This window comes from Haliaeetus albicilla, chromosome 3, assembly GCF_947461875.1.
Source record: "Haliaeetus albicilla chromosome 3, bHalAlb1.1, whole genome shotgun sequence".
NCBI lineage: Eukaryota > Metazoa > Chordata > Aves > Accipitriformes > Accipitridae > Haliaeetus > Haliaeetus albicilla.
Window position 1 is genome coordinate 10,696,341 of NC_091485.1, and position 14,290 is coordinate 10,710,630.

Here is a 14,290-nt window from a genome sequence, read left to right on the forward strand (position 1 = left end):
CTAATAAGGGCATACCATCTTACATTTTCAGAAACACATCCTTTTCCATTTCTAAACTGATAAAGCGACCATACATATGTGCATGCGTGGATCTTTACAGATACATAGATGCCTGTAATAAAGGCAATATAACTTACTATGAACAGTACTGAAGAGAGCTTACACTAGTTTATGTTATGTCTGATAGGCTCAGAGCTTAAGAAGCAGCTGGAGATAAATGAGACATTGGGAGGAACTGACAGTTTCTTCTTGGAGGGTAAATTCAGAGTCTGATGTGATAAAAGCAAAAAAAAAATCCTTCTGCTGCAGAAGAGCTGTGTATGTATGGGACACTTGAACAACTGCCCTCCCCCTTGGTCCCTTCAAACATTATGAGTGATTATCAGAGGCACAGTATTTATCGTGACATGATGACAAAAGAGGGGAGGAGTTCACATGCTATATGCACACTACAAGAAAGGTTGGCCTGGAGGTAACCAACTGGATACCAGTAAATAGTGAAGCCTAGAAGGAAAACAAACAGATTGGTTTTGTGCAGTAGAGCTGGCTTATACACAGACAGCAGAAGGTAGCTCTGAAACATCAGCACTAATGAAGCGCCCCCATCCCTACAGATCCATAGCTTGTAAGTGATTGACTTCAGTGTACAAGAAGGTGCAACAGCAAAGATTAAAGCTTTTCCTATCATAAAGGCATTTAAGAAGTTTAGCTCTCCCCCTATTCTCCCTCGGTAACAAGTTAAAAGTGACAGTCTCTTGCTCAGAGAGAACTTCCACAGTCATCTCCTGCACCAGCTACCTATTCCCTCAAGAATAGCATCTTTCAGCTTCTATTCCTGTTAAGTCAGACTGAAGTTGGCTCACACACTCAGATCTATTGCTGGGGGAGAGAGGGAAAGTTTAAGTGACATACTCATGTACAACAGGACCATTTCCTTATAAAACCCCTTCTTCACTTGAGCCTGATGTTGCAAACATTTTATTTTTTTTTAAAGTCAAGAATAAAACACTCTAGTACTTTATCGCATCTTCTATGGAAATGCAAGTTCTTCCAGATTTCCTGAACCTTTATTGTTAAGGAGACCAAGTAAAGATCTTTGTGGACCTAGAGTCTTCTGTAGCACTCAAACTATAAAGATACTTACCACTTCTAAGTCAGCTCAGCCAAGCTTGTGTTTCAATTACATACAAGTAAGCATAAAAAGCCAAAGTCTTACTAATTCCTAGCTGTCTGACATGAAGCTTTGCAAATGACCATCCTTTCTTCTTTTCCACTTACTACTGAAAGACTAGTTTTTTGTGTTACAGATTAGCTACTGCTTATCAGCATGACCATAATTTATTCACCCAGGTGAAACGGAATTTCACATTCATTATTAGCCAACTTCCACTAAGTCTTTGCAACCTGCATTTCTTTACCTGTACCTGCGGAGCTGAAGTTTTGATAAACACCGACTGCAAGAATCCACTACAGCTCATGTACTTGAAATGCTAAAAATAAGAGTATGAATATCATATGTTTTCAATTTGTGATCATTTTAATGATTAGCATAAAAGTGCTAGACAGAGAAATCTGTCTTTTTATTACGTACAAGGAACATCAAAGCAAGCTATGGATGTTTCAGCTAGCTGCATGCAACTGAAGTATCACTTCTTTCATGAATTAAAGCAGCAAGATTTTTTAAACCATAGGAAAGCTCACACTTCCAAACCAAGAAGGAGTGGCAAGTAATTTGTGCAAAATTATAGACATTAAACTCTTTTGACAGTATATGCAAAAATCTATGATACAGGCCATTCTAGAAAACAAAATATTTAATCAAGGACAGCACTGTCAAAACAGTCAACATTTTTATACTCAGTTGAATTAAATGTAGGCTGTACAGCAGTAAGCTTTCCCCCCCGCCCCTTTTCTTTTTCTGAGTTCGCAGCTGATTTGGTCTTTAGAAGCAGCAAGATACCAGACAAGCAAAAAATATGGGAGGATTTAAATGGAATTATTTGATGTGGCAAAACAGCTTTTAGGGACCAGAAGTGTTTAAAAGAAAATTCTTTCCCCCTGTTTTAGAAAACATCAAGAGTAAAGAAAGTTTACCTAAATAGGTATTACTGTTATCCATTATTCCTTTCCCTTACGCTATCTTAGAGTACATGATTCCTTTCCCTTTGAGTACCACAAATTAAGTCAGCAGCACAGTCTGTCCACACGGTCAGTAGAACAACTGACTTGCATTTGGTCTTTTCTTAGCATTTTCTTTCTTGCCTTAAAACAAAATCACTGACTGTACAGACCTTCGTTTCTTGCTAGGCACAGCATTTAAATAAGAGATCCTTAGTTCTGCCTTTTGAAGTGGTGAGCTAATCCCCGTTTGTGTCATTTTCCCTTGTGTTTTTACTTCCCTCCCATATGCATAGCTGCAAGTGATTTGTGGATCATTTTCCCTTTGATACATGATGTATTTGGCTCAGTTTCTACCGCTTTAGTGTATCCTGCTACCCCACTGCCTTTGAGTCACCAGAATTCCCTGTTCCTCAACTCTCAATCCTCTGAAAACACAACCCTCCTACCATTACATTTGGTAAGACAATTTTCAGTTTCTGCTTCAAGCTTCTATCTTTCCCTCTACATTTACACTAGGTATTATGGCATAAGCACAGCTCAAAGCAATTATCTTCATAGCCCTGATACCACATTCCTTATTCTTGTTTCTGTTCTGAACAGTTTCTTCTTTTCAGAAGTAATGCTACTTTAAGAATTGCTTTAAAGGAAGGTGGTATGTAAGAGAGGCTGCTTCTACAACATGTCAGTAGCCAACACTTGGCTGCATAACCAAGAATATTGTTCTCCCATTACAAGCTGATAATCAAACAGGAATTGTAACATGAACAACAGGCTAAAATAATTCTATCCAACTGTATGGAAAGGCCTGATTTGGTTATCTGAATCTCAAGACCATATCAGCAGTGAGAAACAACTGAAACACTAATGTACCAACATATATATACCTTTAAAAAGAGAAGGAAGAGCTGCCTGACCTTTCAAAAGGAAAATAAAGAACAACACCCAGAAGGAAACTGGACTGATTATCTGAAGAGTCACTTAGATGTATCTCAGGCTGTTTGCATGTCCTGTTATTTAAAATGCAGCCATTGCTTTTCCAGTCCTCCCATTCCATTTTCCTCCCTAAGTCTCCTTGAAAGAGTCTGGACCTGCAGAAGAAACATGTCTTTGACAGCCATGCAATTATTCTCTTTAAAATCAGTTAGGTACCAGTTCATGTTGTTCCTCAAGTGCAGCACTGAGTAAAGTTTAACTTGCCTTCGCATGTTTGTGCGCCTGATTTTGCCTCTCCCATTCACAAGGAAAGACCTTCTGGCATAAAATTATATAGCAAGGTACAGTATAGAAGAATCTGGTTTGAATTGTCAAATGGCACTGACTCAGAAATATGATTATATATGAAAACCACAAGTATAGTTTCAGTTGTGGTATATTGGAATAGGAAGAAAAAATACAGTTAAGACTGTTTCTATTTCCATATACAACTTTTATTGCAATACCTGTATTCTAAGTGTACAGATACAAATACAAAATGACCCATGACAGACTTTAAACCTGCCCAAATAGCGAACTGAGAAACTCATTCGGTATTAGAGCCAAAGCTGACAGAACTTCAACAGGTGATAGGAAGCTTCCCCAGTCTCTCTCCAAGAACAACCAGGATCCACCATATTTTTGGTCCAAGATGTATGCTTTAAGTTGGCAGCTGAGTCTATGAACGAGTGTATTTACCCCAGATGTGCAGCATAAACACAGAAGCAATAAAAAGAAGACTCATGACCAAAACTGGAACAGGCCCACTAAAAATAAAGAAAAAAAAAAGGCATTAACACAAAAAAAAAAAGTCTGCTTTGTCCAAAGGCTGGTCATTATCAGCCAAGCGAACTCATTGATTCATAAGCAATTGTACTAGAAAACTCTTACTCCATTCCCACAGAAACACCTTGAAGTACACAGAAATGAGATAGCCATCTCTATCAAAAACTGCTGCTGCCCCTATGTTTTTAAAGGTACAGTTTTACACACCCTAAATGTTATGTGACTATAAAGCAAAATGTAATAACAAAAAACCTAACTTATTTAAAAAGTAATTAATGGTTCATTATTACTCATCATTGTGAAAACAATCTCCAGAAAATTATCATCTGTATTTACTACTCAGATAGCCACCTGAACAGAGATGTAGTCAGATACAAAAACCAACAGAGTCCTCTAGCGGCTAGTGAAATTTTGGCATAAAATTCGCATTAGCTGTTTTTTAAGAGGTTTTATTTCGTTTGAAAATAATGGCAGCAGTGGATGAGAGATGGGAACTTCTGTTTTCTTGAAAGAGATACACAGAATGTCAGTTAACTCTATGATTAAATCATTACCTAAAATGTATATTTTAACAAATTTCTTAACTTTTTTCCTTCCCACTTTTATACATTGTCTAGAAATGGTATAGTGATGTTTTTAAAAAAAACAGTTTAATCTTAGGGTGCATGTTGAGAGACTATATCAGCTGTTTCACGCTGTTCTGAGACACAACAATTACGCGCCCTATTACACAATTACACACACTCAACACTGCGTCATACCACTCGCTTCATACAGTCTTGTTTCTGATTTTCAACTTGCTGTTGGTAGAAACACCATGAATTCTGTTATCCAGCCTGGATTTCCCTCCAGGTTATTGTTTGTAAGCAGGTAAATGTTACTTGAATACAAAGTAAAAAAGAAACTGAAAATTGATTGAAACAATTTACTAACATATTTTTCTAGGAGATCATAGTCCATGTAATTCAAATGTTCATTAACTGTAATCTTACATTGAGTTTTAAAACTCTATTATTATCTAACGGGCTTACTTGGGTATGGAGAACCCTAAACACAAGACATAAAGCATTTAGCAAATAAATCATTGACAAAACATGCAAAATAAAAAAAGTCCACACACACAGTAACTACGTAAGCAACCCCCATCAAGGGCTATCTTTCACTAAGCAACAGAATGTACTTCTCAACCCCCAGTGTTTTATACATATTTGAAGTTTATGTCCTACATAATATAAACCGTAATGATATCAGGTGCACAAAGTCCTTACGCTGTATCTGAATTACTATTTAATTCATTTAAGCCTTTAGCAGTAGTAATACGTGAGCTACACTTTGCTGAAGGGCACAGAGGAATAGAGGAGCACCACTAACCAGAACAGAGCAACATGGAAATAAAAAGGGTGGATTGTTTGGAGTTTTTTTAAACATGCAGATGACATTGATCCCCCCTACAGAATAATCAACTTTCCAATACTAACATGCGTATCTAATTTCCTCCAGTCCCAAAGACAACCTGCTGAAACCCTGCAGTTCTCCTCCATACACCTGAATCTTCTCGGCCCACCATGCAGTTTAAATAAATAGTAATTAAAAAAAGATTCAGGCACCTCTAAAGATTTAGTACTGTGCGTTCTCATAATGTCTTTCATAAGACTGCCTATTACACCACAAGCCCAATTTGATTCTCTGTCACAGCTCTACAGGAAACACCACCTATAACTCTTTAAGCAATAAAGCTCAAGACAAGATACAGGAACCACAGGTACCAAGTACCACAGAAAGAGCAACAAGTTTGGGTTTAGTCTTCTTTTCAAAGTATGCAATGCTTGATCTGAGTTTTAAGGAGAAAAATACCACATCCCACTCTCAACTCTTTCCCCCACAGATTCCTTTTGCTAATATTGTTTTTAGAGACATATATATTTTGTAGCATCCTGTACCACAGATAAATGTACTTCTCTGAGGCGAACCAAACTTGCTTATTCAAAATATTTATTATTTTTGATGTTGAGCACAGATACTAAATACCTGAAGCATCAGAGGTATAATTATATATAACATAAAATATAAAACTTCTGATCTAGAGTGGAATTCTCCTGATCATCGCTAGCATGAAATAACCTGTTCTCTGATGGTTTTATGTATTTTTTCATAGTAATTTTAAGAGCTCATATTTTAAACAACATGAGAAAACACACACAAAAACCCCAACCCACCAGGCTAAGCTTTTACACTGCTTTATGCAGTAGCGATCACAACCATTTTTAAAAACAACTTTGGCTGAAGCACTTTACTGAGGCCACCACACCCCTCTATAACCCCTCTTCATTTTTAAGCCTACTGAATAGGACAGAGATCATAACAATTGGTTGCTATGGAAAAAACCATACTTAGAAAAATACACAGAAAGCTGTAAGCAAGAAAGTTGCTCCCAAGCCGTGGTTCAGAAAACGTTACATCTAGTGTGCAGTTGATTTGTAAAATCAACTCATTTTCACAGATTTGTTTCTTCCATGAAAAGCCTGACCATACAGCTACCCATGGCAGCTTGCAAAAAAACCACTCCCAGTATTCCAAACCTTAAAACTGGGAACCACTGTGTTACAACATAAGTAGAAGGGAAAATCTACCTGCTGACCTGTTAGTATTGAAGATCAGAACAACTGAGCGGCCATTCAGCATCAAAGTGAAACCAAAGGATTCAAAAGGAAACTTACTGAAATTGGTAAACCTGCTTTGACAGCTTGTCTTACAAATCTACTGAAAAAAAATTAAAATCTACCTAACGGTAGAACACTTTTAGTTTTTCTCAGTTTGGTTTTATTCTTTTTTTTTTTTTTTAATTGAGCTTTAGTAGACCAAACAACACAGAAAATAGTTGCCTTGCCTATCTGCATAGATTTGCTTTAGAACACTATTGTTGCTCATTGTCCTTTTCTTTTCCCTGCCTTGTCTTCTCTAGATTCAGAATGGAAAAAGCAAGACCTGTAGTAGCAGATCACCACTACTTTGATGGTTTGCTGTACAGTTTTTGATTTTTAAAGTGTCAAGCACATATGAAAATGAAAACACGTAAGACAACTTCAGAGGAAGGATTACTCATGGAACAATCACTAACTAGACTATCACCAGCCCTTCCCCAAATATTCTGTTCATGCAGCCAGCAGCAGCCCTCTTAAAGGGCTCCAAAATAAAATAGTAATGGATTCTAGAAAAAAGAAGCCATAGGGTCATCCCTGAGCATCTTGAGTCTCTTCAACCCCATAAGAACAAAAGGCCATGACGTGTAACTCTACAAGAAGCACAAACTCCCACTCAGGATATGACTTGGCACGCATCCATCAGCTGAAATACACCTTCCACCTTTGTCAGCCAAGTATTAGGCTGCAAAGCTTGTCTGGAAAACAGATCTGAATGATTTAAACTGGCCAAAAAGTAAAAACTTAAGCTCTCTTTACAGCTTAAGGGATACTACCACCAGACATTTGACCATAAACTTTGAACATTCACCTTGTAAAAACAGGGATATACAAAGTATCGGAATGCTATCTGCTTTGCAAGCTTAGCTAAAATAATTTATCTTCAGCTTTTATTAAAAAGCACCTGAGATTCTGCAAGCATGTGGCTTATCAGTTACATTATGTTTTCAAAGGGGAGTGCAGAATGACAACATATCTATTAACAAAGCAAAACCAAAAGGTTAATTAAAAGGGAACAAAAGCATGCACAAGGATGCCTAAACTCACTGTGATAAGTAATTTTTCCCAACTTCAGAGGGATTACTTGCAGTCTTCAAGGACCACTTAAGGTAAGCCTAGGCAACTACAAAATATAACTTGTACCTACTTTTTTAAAGCTGCTATAACTTTATAAACTACCTCTCCACCTTTACAGACTAAATAAAATATTTTGTCCCAGCTCTGTCTAAGCACCCACCAACCCAGCATGTTTTCCGCTGCAGACCAGAACATTGATCTCTCAATCCAAAGACTGGAATATTACATAAGCAGGTGAAACATATAGTTCTCACGGCTGCCACCACCCGTATATCCAACTTACACTTTGAGCCCTGGGGAGTCCTCAGTGTAGAATCGCCACATCCCACCAGTACCTGTGGAAGTGGCACGGCCCGCACTTCTTGTCCCGCAGCTGGCATTCTTCCTTGAGGGGGTAACAGAACGAAACAAAACCCAAAACACGTTAGCAGCCTGCCAGCTTCTAACACGAAGCACCCCAAGACACTCGGCAGAAGACACCTGCATCAGCCTGCGCAGCCAGGCAAGCAGAGAGCATGATGGCTGGAGGCAGCACCGCCTGGGGCTACAGCCAGGACCGCCGAGGACCGCCGAATTCGGCCCTCAGCAGCCCTACCCGCACCCCCCCGGGGAAGGGCACAGCTCAGCCCCTTTGCACCGTCGTCGTCGCCCCCCCCCCCCCCCCAAGTACAAAGGGCAGGGAAGGGAAAGGGTTGCCCCCACGCCCTCCGGAGCCGCCGCGGGCACCTACCTCTGCCGGACGGTGGAGCCCGCCGCGCGGGGAGCCACGGCCTTGCTGGGGGAGCGGCCGGAGGAGCCGACGCTCGTGGCGCTGGGGTTGGGCCCGGGCTGCGGAGAGAGGAGAGAAGCGGGTGAGGGCCAGCGGACACAGCCGGGGGAGAGAGGACGCCTCAGCCACCCCCCCGCCCCGGGCAGAACCTCACCATGGCGGCGGCGCTGGCTCGGGGGGTCGGGACGGCCCCACACACGCTCCTCCACGGCCGCTCCGGCCACGTCCCTGCCCGCAGCAGGCCCCGCCCCCGCGCCGCGCCTCCCGGGGGCCCTACCGGCTGCCCGGGATACTGCCTGAGCAGCACCGGCTTCTTTTCCCTTCCACACCCTCCTCAGCGGCCGCTTATCCGAGCGAGCCGACTCCGCCCGACGCCTCGGCCACGCTCGTTCCCTCACCGGCGGCCGGACCGGGGCGGCCGAGCAGGGAAGACGCGGGACGAGGCGCCAGGCAGCGCCCGGGCTGCCCGGTGGGAGGAAGGCCCGGCAGGAAGGCTGACGTGTCCCGCGGTGGCCGTAGGGCTGCGCATGCGCGCCGCTGCCCGGTACGTGGCGGCCGGGCCCCCGGTCCAGCCCGGCGGCAGCCATGGCGGCGGAGGCGGAGGCGGCCGGGGAAGGCCCGTCCGTCCTGTTCCTGCACCCGGACCTGGGGCTGGGCGGGGCGGAGCGGCTGGTGGTGGACGCGGCTCTGGCGCTGCGGGCGCGGGGCTGCCGGGTGCAGATCTGGACGGCGCACTACGACGCCGGGCGCTGCTTCGCGGAGACGCGGGGCCTGTCGGTGCGGCAGGCCGGCGGGTGGCTGCCCCGCAGCCTGTGGGGCCGGGGACAGGCGCTGTGCGCCGCCCTGCGCATGGTTTTCGTGGCGCTGTACGTCCTGCTGCTCAGCGGCGAGCCGGTGGACGCCTTCGTCTGCGACCAGGTGCGGGGCCCGGGGGGGGTGGACGCCATTTGGTGGGGAGGGGGCGGCCGCCATTTGGTGGGGAGGGGGTTGGTGGCCGGGGGGGAGGGAGAGGAAGCGGCCGCCGCTTGGGCTGCCCTCGCAGGTCTCCTCTGGTGGTGGGTCTTGGCGGGAGGAGGTGCTTGGGGAGCTCCCAGGGCTTGGGGGGGTCTGGGGGGGCGAGGGGTGGGTGTGGGGGGTCTTGGCGGCCTGGCAGGCCGAGGTGAGGGAGGAAATCTAGAGCCGCAGCAAGAGGTCCTGGACGAGGGAGTGCGGCTTGATGCGCTTGAGGAGGGGAGAGGGAGAAGGCATTTGGCTTGCAAAGGACTGGCTCACGGGGCATGGCTTTGAAATCACGCGTATGGGCCAGCGACACTAAACACAAATAATAAACGTCTCCTCTTGTCCTGTCTGCTGGTTGCCCTAGGTGTCTGCTTGCATTCCTGTACTTAGACTGGCCAGAACCCGTAAGAAGGTTTTGTTTTACTGTCACTTTCCTGATCAGCTTCTGACCAAGAGAGAGTCTCTCCTAAAGCGCATCTACAGATTACCGCTGGACTGGCTGGAAGAGTACACGACTGGCATGGCAGACTGTATTGTTGTGAACAGCAAGTACACTGCCAGTGTGTTCAAGGACACGTTTAAGTCTTTATCTCACATAAACCCAGACGTCCTCTACCCGTCGCTCAACATCAGTAGCTTTGAAACAGTAGTTCCTGCGGATATAGCTGACCTGATACCAAAAAAGAAAAAGTTCTTATTTCTTTCCATTAATAGGTATGAGAGAAAAAAGAATCTAGCATTGGCACTCGAAGCTTTGTGCGAGCTTCAAGGAAGGCTTGATTCTCATGAGTGGAATGAAGTTCACCTGGTTATGGCAGGTGGTTATGATAAAAGAGTCCTGGAGAACGTGGAGCACTATGAAGAGCTGAGGAGACTTGCAGCCAAGCTTAGTGTTAATGACCATGTCACTTTTCTGAGATCGTTCTCGGATGAGCAGAAGATCTCACTTTTTAGAAACTCTGTATGTGTGCTTTATACGCCAAGCAATGAACATTTTGGCATTGTTCCTCTGGAGGCAATGTATATGAGATGTCCAGTTATAGCAGTTAATTCAGGCGGTCCTTTAGAATCAATCTTGCATAATGTTACAGGCTTTTTGTGTGATCCTCTGCCAATGCAATTCTCTGAGGCCATGGAAAAAATTGTGAGAGATCCTCTCTTAAAGGACACAATGGGAGCAGCTGGGAGAGCCAGAGTTATGGAAAAATTTTCCTCAGAAGCATTCACAGAACAGCTGTACCAATACATATGCAGATTAATACAATAAAATTATATTTCCATATTATATTTTACAGCTTTGTATCTCTAATTTGTATGGGAGACCAGTATTCATTGTGACTATGATGAAGAACCTGGGACATCTGAAGTTCCTTGTTATGCTTCTTGTGCTGCCTTATGTTGCTTGATACAAAGAACGAGCAAAACATGTCCCACTGTCTTATTAGAAGTTTGAAATTTTTATGTGGTAGGCTGATCTGCCATTGTAGGAGTTCTTTTGTGTACTGTGCCTTGGAAAAATGTATAGTTAAATGGCAGTAACTTACTAGGATATCATTGCACATTTTACTTTAATACTGTATACGATATGACTGATTTCAGTTTACAAAATGTGGATTTGTACAGATAAGACAAGCGCAGCTTTATTTTTTAGGTGTTTCAAATGTTCATCAGTAACTTAAGTGAAAGAGCTATCTCAGCTGAAGTATGGAGAGAATTGCACAGTCCAACCAACCACGTGTTTAAAACACCATTAGGGATATAAATGGTATAGTTTTAAAATGATTGACCTTTTACACTACTTCTTAAATTGTGTTATGTTGTCACATTGGGTGTCATAAACAAGTGTACAGGTGTGTGAGCAGGAGGTAGCTGAGAGTAGAATAAAACCAAGGACACCAGACTACCTCAGGCAAAAACATTAGTGATGAAATTCTATGTCTATGCAGATAGCTGCAGTGCATAAGGATGTAATTTTACTTTGAGAGTTTCTGGTTTGTAGAGACTTAAATGATATCCCTTTCACTTAACATTTCATTCTAAATGACAGCACACTTTTAAAATGTTAATCTGGAGCAGGCAATAAAGACATTTTATTTTGCTTGTTTTAGTGGTAACTTTTCAGTAAACTTTTCTGAATAGTGTAGCTGGGGGATACGTTTCTCCTAGTATGGTGACTGCACATGTGACAGTAATTTGACTTATTTTTCGAGTGTAATACGTGGTTTTGGGCAAGGTATATCTGATTTTTTTTACCTACCTCTCTTTTTAGTGCATCTTTATTAGTTCGTTGTTCTGTTTGGTTTGCAATAGCACACACAATCCATACAGTTGAATTTTAAGTCTGAAAATGGATTGAGTAACTATACCATTTACTCATTTTTTGAAATCCATTTTTATCTATGAAATATTATTTTGTAGTCTGAATTTTGCAAATTGTGTTTAAGATAGTTTCAGGCATTTTCACATTTAGTACTTCACAATAGAGACACCAGTCTTTCTATTGCTTAGGACTGCAACCCAGTATAAAGCTTTTATTTAAAGTAAAACAAACAAAAATCCATGAACAAACTGTTCTTGTCTTTAATCAGGCGGCTGGGATGCTATAATGCGTATTTGTTATGGATTGGGAGCAGGTGGTGTCACAGTCCCTTTTTCCAACATTTCTGTTCATGTCAGATGAACCGGCAAGCCTGAATGTATCATCTCTCTAGCCTGTTCCTGCATTTGTGCTCCTTCCCCACCCCTTAAAAGTTTTCCTAAATCTTTGTGCAACTTTTTCAGGACAGGGATAGCAATGAGTGACAGAAGGGACTGGAAGGAGAGTGTGAAAATAATCTGTGGTCATTGACATTAACACCTTCAAGACATGTTTGGCCTGGGTTTTAAGCTCTAGTTAGAAGGTGCAAGATGGTTGGAGCCAGTTCCTGTGGTTGCTTAGTTTATGTTACATTCTCCTCCCCAGGTCGCACTGGAGTTAACCTGGAGCCTAAGGTACATGCCAGTGTGCACTTGCTAGCATGAGCTCATTTACGCTCAAACCTGGGCCTGCAGCCTTTTCCTGAGCTGTGTTGCTGGCAGGTGCGTGCCTAGCCCTGCAGCTCCTGTTGACTGGATTTTGTGGATTGCACTTGGACTTGACCTGCCATCTCACATTTACCTGGTGATCGCTGGGACTGTCAACAGAATCTGTAACTGTCACCAGGCTGCCCTGCTTGGGTACTGTGCCCTGGTGGGCGAGATCACTGTCCTATTATGTGATCTCTTTCAGCTTTTGACTGTCATGCCTTGCAGAGCAGCCCCAGTCTTGCTGCTTCCTGACAGGTGGCTCTGGCCACCTCAAGCCCTGAGCTGACTGTCATGGAGCCTGGCCTTCAGGCTCCCCATCAGCTGCAGGTTAACCTCAAATTCCTGCGGGAAGCTATGGTTAGCATGTAGAGGCATGGCACAGCACTTCAGGCTGCTTCAAGATCTCTTGCTCCCCATCTTGAGCAACCTGATCTAGTGGAAGATGTCCCTGCCCACAGCAGGAGGGTTGGACTAGATGATCTTTAAAGGTCCCTTCCATCCCAAATTAGTCTATGGTACTATGATCTTCCAGAACCATTCAGTGGGGACTGGGCAATGGTATCAGGATTTATTAATTAGATGTGGCTAATCTTCACAGCCTATCCAGGGGCTGTATGTCCCAAGGGACATTAGAAGCTCAGCAGTAATAATCTCCCAGCTCTCGGGGCAACCTGAGAGTGGCTTATGACCACGTAGAAGACAATGGCCCTGTACTCCAAAACCTGATGAGTTACTGATTTGGAGCAGTTTTGGGGGGACCACAACTGTGCAGCGGCCAAGGCTGTCTTGCTGGAGCTCCAGCAGGGGAAGTAGTTGACCACTAACTACACAATTCATTTCGTGGAGTTGACTCTGGAAACTTTGTGTGAAGAGCGAGCCCTTATGGCCCTCTAAAGTCTTAGGGCTGTCTGTGGCCCTCAAGATGACATGGCTAGGACTGGCCTACCCCATGGCCTGGGGCAGCCTGTCAGACTTGGCCCATCACTGGAGAAGCACCTGGCTTTGCCAGGAAGAGCATATGCAGACCTTTGGAGGAGCACCACTGTGTTTTGCTCCACCTCCCTTACTATCCTCAGAGGAGGAGCCCATGGACACAGGCACCATCCACCTCACTCCTCATCCCAAGAATGAGAACACAGATGGAGAAAAGGGGATTGCTTTATTGTGGTAGAAACGGCAACTGTGTTGTCAGTTGCACAACAAACCGCCTGCTCTGACAGTCATTTGGTGCAGGGACGTGTGAGGCAGCTGGTGTGGCTGGCAGATTTTTGGATTGGAAATCAAAGTTAGTAACGAATGGACAGTTAACAATGTATGGAGAGAGGGCAGTCTGGCAGACAAGGTGGGGAGAGAAGCAACTCATCCCTCAGTTGTATTCCCGGTTCTGGTGATAGGTGAGCACCACTGTTGGTTCTTCTGCTACCTCAAGAACGTGCTACCACTCCTCAGAGGCAGCTTTGATTTTCAGGTGCTCCTTGTCCCAGATGTCATAGTTCCTCTCAGTGGGAGTGAGCTGCCTAGAGAAAAAGACATAGGGTCAGGTTCTCCAGGAATACGGCCCCTATGGCCCAGAGCCATCTGCTTCCACAACGAAATGCCAGCCAAGGCCTGGGCAGGACTGTGAGGCAGGCTGTTGTCAATGCCTGTTTCAGCTCCTCAGAAGCTGCGTGTGCTTCTTATGCCCATAGAAAGTGAGGCCCCTTCCAAGTAGGTGCTGTTACAGGAGCGATGATACTGGAAAACCCTGTCATGAATCATCGGAAGAAGCTGGCAAATTCTAAGAAACTCTGCACTCCCTGCA

General features: G+C 43.9%; 2 protein-coding genes across 3 annotated transcripts; one reads left to right on the plus strand and one right to left on the minus strand.

Moving 5' to 3' along the window:
• Positions 1 to 3,526: 3,526 nt before the first annotated feature.
• SEC61B (SEC61 translocon subunit beta) lies at positions 3,527 to 9,026 on the minus strand. Of its 2 annotated transcripts, none has more exons than XM_069778820.1 (4): positions 8,823 to 9,026; positions 8,386 to 8,483; positions 7,939 to 8,040; positions 3,527 to 3,860 (listed from the first exon to the last, which is right to left on the minus strand). In XM_069778820.1, the coding sequence occupies exons 1-4, from the start codon at positions 9,009 to 9,011 to the stop codon at positions 3,773 to 3,775; spliced, it is 477 nt and encodes a 158-aa protein (XP_069634921.1). In that variant the 5' UTR covers positions 9,012 to 9,026; the 3' UTR covers positions 3,527 to 3,772. The 2 variants fall into 2 exon arrangements, with proteins under 2 accessions (XP_069634921.1, XP_069634922.1); XM_069778821.1 differs by lacking the exon at positions 8,823 to 9,026 and adding an exon at positions 8,579 to 8,737.
• Positions 9,010 to 11,537, plus strand: ALG2 (ALG2 alpha-1,3/1,6-mannosyltransferase). The gene is made up of 2 exons (XM_069778819.1): positions 9,010 to 9,342; positions 9,788 to 11,537. The coding sequence occupies exons 1-2, from the start codon at positions 9,010 to 9,012 to the stop codon at positions 10,688 to 10,690; spliced, it is 1,236 nt and encodes a 411-aa protein (XP_069634920.1). The 3' UTR covers positions 10,691 to 11,537.
• The last annotated feature ends 2,753 nt before the right edge of the window (positions 11,538 to 14,290 follow it).